Consider the following 9,868-nt stretch of genomic DNA (forward strand, 5'->3'; position numbering starts at 1 on the left):
TGAGCCTACATATCATTACACTTATTTTATATGTAGGTAAAGACAGCTACAAACACATTATATGCTTTTTCCCACATATACTTTGTGTTGGTAAAGAACCAAATTTCTTGTAGTGACCGGGATATCCCTCACGTATTTTTGTGAGGTCGAGTGAGTTTTCAACTAAACCGAGGGTGCAGACGATGTGCATAATCAGATTGGTTAAGTGATGTGAGCGAATCAGATGCTACAACATAAAAATCATTCATAATATAATATTTGGAGTTTCAAGGGCGTGGGGTTGGTTGTTCATCAATCAACTGTATCCCCATGGTAATATATATGACTAATAACCATGTGAACGCAGTGACAATGTTTGTAGTTGGCACCACAATTATGTACCGACGAACAGCTATTCGCAATTGGTCGACGTTGTTAGCATTGGTGGTTATTATTGCACCACATGTAATGCTTCGCATTTCTGTACTTTCCTTATTTAGAAAGTGTATTCGTATTTTTCATTTTTGGAAACCTGTAATCGTGCCGTATTTGTATCTTATTCCCAATCTTGTAATCTGAGGCTTTTGTAACACCCCAAATTTCGTATGTCATATTATAAAAATTATAATCGCAATATTTTGACGGAAAAGAAATAGTAAATATAAATTTTTACCATTTATAAACTTTTATAAGTTTTAGTAAATCTAGATTTTATGTATACATGAAAGTTAACTAAGTTAGTATGTAAATGTGAGGAAAGTGACATGTTCTAAAAGAATGAGGGGGTGGAAATGAAAATTGTGGAATAAAAATACTTAATAAAAAAGGTCACTTTTTGGTTCTGGGGCGTGCCATCTAGAGAGGGAGAGAGCCAGAAGAATCAAAACCCTAACAACCTAAAATCCATTTATTTTCTTATAAACTTCACTTAAAAACTAAAATAAAACAAATTACGTGTTTTGAAACCCGAAACCAAGGAATATGAAAATCAAATCTTACAGTTTTACTTTCCAAAAATCACATAAATTAAACGATATTAGTTAACATCACATGAATTATTATCATATTCATTGTCACGTCATTTTACTTACATGAGTGCTTTTATATCTAAAATTATGTGACTTTAGTGACTTGTATAGTTTCTAACTATCTAAAATGTATAAATCGCGTAAATTTATTGGTTTAATCACCTCGTTTTTGTTACATGCCACCATCATTATTTCTTTGATTTTCATTTTGTTTTATTAAAATGCATGACATGATGAGAACTAAAGAAAAAGCTAGTAAAAAAAGACATTAAAATGATCTATAATATATCACAAGTAGTTTCAACTTTAAATACACGAAAACAATTTTCACAAAACTTAAGAAAAAACAAGATTCCACTTTATGATGCAGCTTTTGCAACTCTTGAAAATTACAAATTAGCCCCTCACTACTCCCATACAAGCTAGACCACCTCAACCACTTCATCTTCTTCAACATTCATGCCATTCATAACCAACCATATTTATTTCCTACAACAATATTTTATAATCAATATATTTTATTAACACAACATGCCCAAAATTTGAATTTCATAGACAAGAATTGTTACAAAGCATACCATGGGAGCTTAAACGCGTCTTTCCACCATCCTTGTTTCGTGCAGTTTCCAACAATTTTGTCGAGTCGAATGATGATCTCTGAAAATTTTGGCCTTGTCGCCAAATCCGGATACCAACAATCCTCAATCAATCTACAAAAAAAAATAAAAAAATAAAATAAAATAAAAATGATAAAACTCTTAAAAATTAAAATTAGTTTTAGAGGTGGCAATTCTGACCCATTTAATTATAAAATGGTTTATTGGAGTTATGTTTCAACGTTAACGAGTAAAAAGTAGCTTATAAGGAAACAAGTCAAATAGGTCAAACGGGTCGAAAGTCCTTCAAACCATTGTGAACACATAAAACCTCATAAGTAATTTTATTCAAAAAGTAAGATTACTACTAAAACAATATAATCATCTAAATGATACTTGATATGCTAACTATTTATAGAAGTTTAGACAAAAAAATGTTTTGGGTCAACCCAACCCGAAAGATAAGTTACCCATTTGACCTTAACACATTTGTTACCCATTCGTATCGCCTGCACAATCAATGTTGAGTGCATAACGTGACTTACTCTTTTAAGTCTGGAGGATAATATTTAGATTTTGTCTTGAACGCGGGTCTCTTGAGATCTACACACATCAGCCTAACAGCCTCTTCGGGAGCCTTGGGATGAAACGGTTGGACACCCTCCATCATCTGACACCATTGTAAACAATATCAAGATCAACGTTTGTGTTTTACGGTATAAGATAATCTTTAATTTCCAAGAAACTAACAAAACAACCAACACAAAATGACATGACATGATACATACAAATAGATTATACGAAATTGAAGATGTACATCTATATTAATACGAGTATAAAAAAATGTACCTCGTACAAAATAAGGCCAAAAGAGTACACATCCACACCTCTATCGAATAGCTCATTTTTATAAATCTCCGGTGCAACATATAAATCTACAAGCGACACTCAGATTCAGTCTCAATAATGACAATGTACAATGTGATGTTAATCACAACTATACAAAAAAAAAAAAAAAAAAAAAAAAAAAAAAAAAAAAACCGTAACATTACATATATCTTTGCTAAATCTAAACAAGAAAAAAGAAGAATCCTGTTGTTTTTCTGAACTTACTTGATTGATCAATGTTAACAGATCGCGCTAATCTTGCTTTATCGGGTGAAATCTTTGACAGTCTGATTAACCCGAATCCTGCAACCTTCAACTGGCCCCCACTATCCAGCAAAATATTTCTGGCACCTTACCAAAATTTCAATTATTAAAAAAATCTCAAAACACAAACTCATACAAGTTATGTTACAGAATAATCAACTTATATTAGTTGCCTTACTTTGGCCTTAAATCGCAGTGGATAATTGGGTCGGGTTTACATTCATGAAGATAATTCATTCCCCTGCCAAATCAAATTCAGCTCAGATGTGAAAAGTGTCGAATAAAAAGTATATAATATGCAAATGAGCGAGTAATCAACTTATATGAGTTATGTTACTGAGTGATTAAACTGTTTGACTTATTTCCTTTTTAGCTAATATTTTGGATTTTACCACATTGATCCATTATATATTAGATACAACCCGAATGGGCTTTTTCTCACATCGATGGATTTAGAGTAAAGTACACAGATGGTCCCTGTGGTTAACCAAAATTTTGGATTTAGTCCCTAGATTTCGAAAAGTACATGAATGGTCCCTATGGTTCGTGCTTTATAACACATCTAGTCCTCAACTTTTGCCAAAAGTACACAGATGGTTCTTGTGGTTTGCATTTTGTAATGCATTTAGTCCCCAACTTTTAGTGACTAAATGCGTTACAAAGTACAAACCACAGGGACCATCCATGTACTTTCGGCAAAAGTTGGGGGCTAAATGCGTTACGGATACAAACCATAAGGACCATTCATGTACTTTTGAAAAGCTAGGGACTAAATTCAAAATTTTTGTTAACCATAGGCACCATCCGTGTACTTTACACATGGATTTAAATGACCCCTTCTACGTTCTAACATACATGAATTGAATTTACAAACATGTGTGTAACACTCTACTTGCCTGGCAATATCGAGAGCAAATTTAAGAGCTTTGGATGGCGACAAGCGTCCTTTCTTTTGAAGATAGGCTCTAAGGTCACCCTGAAAAATTCATTACGTATTCAAGCTTTTTTATCTTATTATAAATATTGTCATTATTATTATTATTAGTACTACTACTATTTTTTGGTTTTGTTTTCTTTGACTTACTGCAGAGTGGTACTCGGAAACAATCATCATGGGTACGTTTTGGGTGACAGCTCCGACAAACTGAACCACGTTAGGATGGCGCACCTTCTCCATCAACGTCAACTCATATTTGAAAGCATTTCTGCATTGGTTATAAACGGTAAAAAAAAGTTTAATGCTAATTATTACAGTGTAATGCGAAGCCAAAATACAGTGTTTGGGCAGGTTAGGTAATAGATCAACATAGGTTCGGGTCAAAACGTGTAACCTTTACTTATGGAAAAAAAAAACAGTTCAGACTGACCCGTTAACACTTTATTATCATATTTTTTAATAAGTAGCTAATGTGTCAAGTGTCAACTCAGTATAATATAATAATAATAATAATAATAATAATAATAATAATAATAATAATAATAATAATAATAATAATAATAATATTCAGGTTTTTGAATGAAAAAATTTTGGATGAATTAAAAATACAATTTGGGTGATATTGACATGTTGGACCCTTTCAACCCTGATCCATTTCCTTTATTTAACTATGAATCATAACACAAATCGACCAATTCACGGATCTGAATCGCAACCTCTAAATAAAATATACAGAAGTCAAATACAATAATAGAAACCAGATATTAAATGGCTGGAACTAAGCTGGATGCGTGTGACATTAGTCTTTTCTCATATCCTAGGATCAACGTTTATCAGACTATATTTTTTGTAGTTCAAAGAAACCGACGAAAACACACGCACGCCCTTAAATTAAACACAAATGGGTCAAATCAGATTATGTTTAGTTATATATTAATGGACCATATCTTAAATCAAATATTAATGGACTTAATCTGAAAATTTTATACAAACAGTTAAATTAAAACGAATAGCTTAACAACATGTCAAATGCGTTGAAAGTCACAGGCTGACAGGAAGTTAGTTTTGGTGCATAAATGATAAAACCTTCCATATAATATTTTGCAAAAAAAAAAAAAAAAAAAAAAAAAGATTATTGTTAATATATTGCAACTTCTGTAATCATATACCACACAGTACACACTGTACTTATTTGAAAAAAAGAAGTGTCTGACTTTGTATGGGGCAACCGAACCCACACCTAAAATTACGCGTTTTGACACATTACCGACCCGCTTCATCTAGTTTATATAAAAAGGCTAACAGATAGAAAACAATATTTAAGCACATACATGCTTTCAGGATCCGAATAGCTATCTTTGTCGAGTATCTTCACCGAAACTTTTGTGCCATTCCATTTAGCAATTTGATAAGTCCCCTGTCAAAATGTACAAAAGTTGATATAAGGTTTGAGATAGAATTAGAGAATTAGAGTAAATTGCCATTTTAGTCCCTGTGGTTTGGGTCATTTTGCCAGTTTAGTCCAAAGGTTTCATTTTTAACATCTGGATCCAAAAAGGTTTCATCGTTGCCATTTTGGTCCAACTGACTTAACTCCATCCATATCTGTTAAAGCTGCCAAGGGCATTTTTGTCAGATATGGATGGAGTTAAGTCAGTTGGACCAAAATGAAATGACAAAAATGCCCTTGGCAGCTTTAACAGATATGGATGGAGTTAAGTCAGTTGGACCAAAATGGCAACGATGAAACCTTTTTGGATCCAGATGTTAAAAATGAAACCTTTGGACTAAACTGGCAAAATGGCCCAAACCACAGGGACTAAAATGGCAATTTACTCTAGAGACTTATATAAACAATCTTACCTTTGAGATGCCGTCACTTTTGCGAATCTGAAGCTCTAGAGGATTGAGCTCGTACTCCGGAACTTCTCGAGGATTCGCAACAGCCATAGGCGTCTTTCTAGTTTTCTACCAAAATTAAAACATGTTCATCAGTTGTCATAATAGCCAAAAGTAGAAAATATCAACATACTAAAAAAATACATTAACTACATAGTACCGGGATCTTGGCTCCACGGGCCTTCAATATGTTGTACGTTTCTACATTTCCATAGTACTTTGCATCAGCAGCAGCCTGTCATGATTAAACACATGTTGGTATCATAGAACTTGAATAAAACAAACATGAAAACCCGAAACAATTCCATCTTAGAATCAATTATCAAGTGAATAATATCATGATGAATAAATTTTTATTTGTTATGTAAGAAAATATTTTTAGAAATATCAAATTCAAACTTTAACCAAACTAATAGGAAAGCTAAACAAAACTATAGGGCAAACCCAGTGCACGAGGCTCCCGTATGCACGAGCACGAGGTACGGGTTTTCAAGCCAACTTGGGCCTGATGTACGCAGCCTTACCCTGCATTTCTGCAAGAGTACGTTCACATGACTTAAACATAGGGATGAGCATTTTTACAAAGTACCACCGTACCGAAAACATTGGTACCAATATTCATTTTTATGGTTTTTGGTTTCCGTATTTTGGTACTACCGGTACCAAACTAGTACCCTGCCACCATAATCGGTTTATGTTTTTATTCAATTTGGTAAGGGTGTACCTATTTGCACACCCATTTGCCTATTGGCACACCAAAAGGGTGTTTTTTGTCTTATATGCACATCTTGCAGTGTCGAGCTGTGGGCAAAGCGCGGCGTTTTGGTCCGGTCAACCAGACAAAGACTGACGGGTGTCTGACAGGTCTGTTGACCGGACCAAAACGCCGAGCTTTGGCCGCGTTTTGGTCCTGTCAACCAGACAAAAGACTGACACCCGGTCTGGTTGACAGGACCAAAACGCGGCCAAAGCTCGGCATTTTGGTCCGTCAACAGACCCGTCAGACACCCGTCAGTCTTTACCCGTCAGTCTTTGTCTGGTTGATCGGACCAAAACGCCGCGCTTTGGCCACAGCTCGACACTGCAGGGTATGTACAAAGGACAAAAAACACATTTTGGGGTTGGCTAGTTTGAGCCTTTGGTAAGGTAATTTAAGTACCTTTAACGCTACCACAACAATCAATTTGATTGAATCAATCAATCATTCATTCCTCAAATTGTTTTATTTTCAAACAATTCAAATATGAATATATGATGAAATTGAATTCATACCGTGCTACCCCAACGATCACGAGCATCAATATTAGCCTTCCGGGTCAACAAAAGCTGAACAACCTCAACATGGCCTTCACAAGCAGCAATATGCAAAGCAGTACGCCCATCAAGATCAATACTATTAACATCAACCCCTTCATCAAGCAAATCCTTAACACCTTGAACATCACCTTTACACGCAACAAACAACAATTGCATAGTGGAATCCAGGTTCCCAGGGAGCGTAAGATCATCCTTTGGAGGCGACCGACGAAGCGGGTCAAGCGACGATTGGCGCCCGAACCTGAACCGAGCGTTATTCGATCGCGGGTCCATCGAACTCTGGCGCTTGAAGCTGAACTTTGCGCTCAGCTGCTTCATGGACCCGGTTGAGAATTGACGGGATATCCCCCGTTTCAATTGGGCTGCCCTATCCATGTCAAATATGAATTACAATTCAAGAAAATGTATGTAAAGAAGATGAGATCGATCAATCGAGAGCTGGTATAAAGCTCCCGATTGGGAGCAAACAAAACAATGGGTGATGGCAATTTGAATGGAATCTTAAAAAGGGTGAAATGATTGGTGGAATACGTGTGAAATTATTGTATTTGGATTGATGAACACAGAAAGTGTGAAAATGAAATGGTGGTGAAATTGTCTGTCAAATCTCTCTGCCACTCGGTCTATCCGGGAAAGTCGTTGAAGCCTCTCTTTATTTTCATGTTGAATCCTTCTACTTTTTAAAAGTTTTTGTTGTCGGTCACTTTTGTTTTCTCCCTCGTTAGACCACTCGTTGTATGATAACGCCCTGCCTGCGTTGGAGAACGTCACCACATGGTGTTGAGATGCGTCTCCAGTGGGTGAGGCGCCACCCTCTTAACAAGTGTGAGGATGAGAGAGACAGTGTGTGTTTAAATCACAACACATTTGTTAAAAGTTGAATTAGTTAAAGTCTTAATGCCTCTGTGATAGTGACGTGACATTTTAACAAACACTTTTTAGTTAGACCACAACATATAGTCTTACTGTTTGTCTCGTTTAAGATTTGATTATTCCTATTTGAATTTTATGCTAAATTCGAAAGGGTGCTACTTTCTACACCCACCCTAATTACTTTTTTCACCCCCCTCCTCTCACATACTTACAGGTGGGGCCCGCGTGGGACCGACAGTTTTCCTCTCACAAGGGGGGTATAGTCAGGAAGGGAGGGGGGTGTATATAGAATCAGCCATTCGAAATTAGATTCGATTTGTATTTAAAACTTGAATCGAATAAATTCGATTTCATTCAAATCCACTCTATATGATAAATTATTTTACGTTTACTTTTAGAACTACTACAAACTAATTATAAGGCCTCATAGAGTTTGGCTGAAATTTATAAGGTTTTCTTCATTCGTATAATTATAATAATATATATATATACACACATACATGTGTGTAAATTGAATTTGAATTTTGAATCGATTAGAATTAAAAATCATCAATTCGAATTGAATAAAACTCGAATATTTAAAAATTGAATTCGAAACTTGATAATCGAATTTCAATAAGAATTTTCAATTTTTTGAATTCGAATCAAATTTTGTACAACCCTACTTAGTTGTGGTGCTCTATATTTTATTGTTTGGGGTTTGTTTGTTGGGTTTTAATTCCTTGCTTGCCTATATATCTTTTAATAAAACTAGTTATTTTCCACCCGCGCGTTGCGGTGGGGATCCAATGACTGCAAAACGCGTGTCAGCAACAGCAAGCAGATACCGAATATCAAAATATAAATAAAATGACGTGGTAAGTATAGGACCCACACGTCCTACACGTTGGAAATTCGATTGTTTTCAATTCAGTTATTACGGTGCTATCACGTTAAAATATGGAGGAGCTCAGTTATTACGGTGCTATCACGTTAAAATATGGATGACCTCGGTACCGGTAACGGCACCGAAAGTACCGATCCGAAAAATCATCGAAATTAGTTACCGGCACCGAAAATGCTCGGTACAATACGGTATGGTATTTGAAGCTAAAAATCAATAAATACAGGTATGGTGCTAGACCGGTGTCGAACCGAAAGTAACGATTCTGAAAACGCCAAAAGGTGGGTACCAAATTGGTATCGAGAATGATTTGGTATAGTAAATTTGGTACCAATACGATACCAGTTTGATTACAGGATTTGATACGATTTGCTCATCAATAATCTAAATATCCAAGTTAATTTTACATGCTACAATTCATTCATTACAGAAAAAGACAAAAAAGAAAGCAAAATAAGTTGTTGTGTATATAAAACCCAATTCAAACAAAATACAGTTTACTTACTGTGTGTATGAAAAGTAATATAAACGGTGCAATTAGTTGCATTGCTACGTTGTTATAGGATTTGATGAGCTCGATACCAACCGTACCGAAAATACCTTTACCGAAATCTCTAAACGTGGGTACCGGTACCGAATATACCTAGTATGGTACGATTCGGTACCGGTCGGTACTAGTACAGCACCGGTATTTGAAGGTAAAAGCCGGTGAATACCTGTGCAGAACCGGTACCAAAAGTACACCGGTTTGGTAGATTTGAGACCGGTACCTATAACCGATACCATTTGCTCATCTCTTTTTAATGATGTTACCATTCTAATGTATTCTAATTCTAATTTTCATTTAAAATTTATATATAATAAAATCTAAACTACTTTAGATTTTATTATATATAATAATAATAAATATAAATATAAATTTCGCTTGCCATTAAAAAAGAAATTTGTCTCGATGTTAGGATATATTTTTCTATAAATTAAATAAGATTGTGAGGGCACATGTCAATTTATGTGGTTAATGGGATATTACTTTGCGAAAAGATATCTTTTTTTTTTCGTTTGTTGGTTGGTTTCTTGTCGACTATTGATAGTTAGGTTCATAAAGTGAATATATATTTTAGAAAAATACAAGTATTTGAATTTGTTTATTGATATTTAGTTGGTGAAACAAACAAACAAGAAATAAATGCTAAGTGATAATAAT

At 35.0% G+C, this 9,868-nt stretch overlaps 1 protein-coding gene across 1 annotated transcript; it reads right to left on the minus strand.

Moving 5' to 3' along the window:
* Positions 1–1,260: 1,260 nt before the first annotated feature.
* LOC110878248 (integrin-linked protein kinase 1) lies at positions 1,261–7,532 on the minus strand. The gene is made up of 12 exons (XM_022126526.2): positions 6,864–7,532; positions 5,752–5,826; positions 5,556–5,660; positions 5,024–5,109; positions 3,840–3,960; positions 3,652–3,731; positions 2,934–2,996; positions 2,717–2,835; positions 2,453–2,538; positions 2,149–2,273; positions 1,586–1,717; positions 1,261–1,496 (listed from the first exon to the last, which is right to left on the minus strand). Exons 1-12 carry the CDS (start codon positions 7,281–7,283, stop codon positions 1,490–1,492), a joined length of 1,419 nt encoding a protein of 472 aa, XP_021982218.1. The 5' UTR covers positions 7,284–7,532; the 3' UTR covers positions 1,261–1,489.
* Positions 7,533–9,868: the final 2,336 nt, after the last annotated feature.

The sequence above is a fragment of the Helianthus annuus genome, chromosome 1 (assembly GCF_002127325.2).
Source record: "Helianthus annuus cultivar XRQ/B chromosome 1, HanXRQr2.0-SUNRISE, whole genome shotgun sequence".
Lineage (NCBI taxonomy): Eukaryota > Viridiplantae > Streptophyta > Magnoliopsida > Asterales > Asteraceae > Helianthus > Helianthus annuus.

Bases quoted from the DNA above. Each gene is read 5' to 3' on its own strand.
- LOC110878248 (XM_022126526.2), bottom strand. From the start codon at position 7,283: ATGGATAGGGCAGCCCAATTGAAACGGGGGATATCCCGTCAATTCTCA. The intron at 5,827-6,863 runs GTATGAATTCAA...TAATCATGACAG, and splicing joins GTGATCGTTGGGGTAGCACG to GCTGCTGCTGATGCAAAGTA. The intron at 3,732-3,839 runs GTAAGTCAAAGA...TGAATTTTTCAG, and splicing joins TTTCCGAGTACCACTCTGCA to GGTGACCTTAGAGCCTATCT.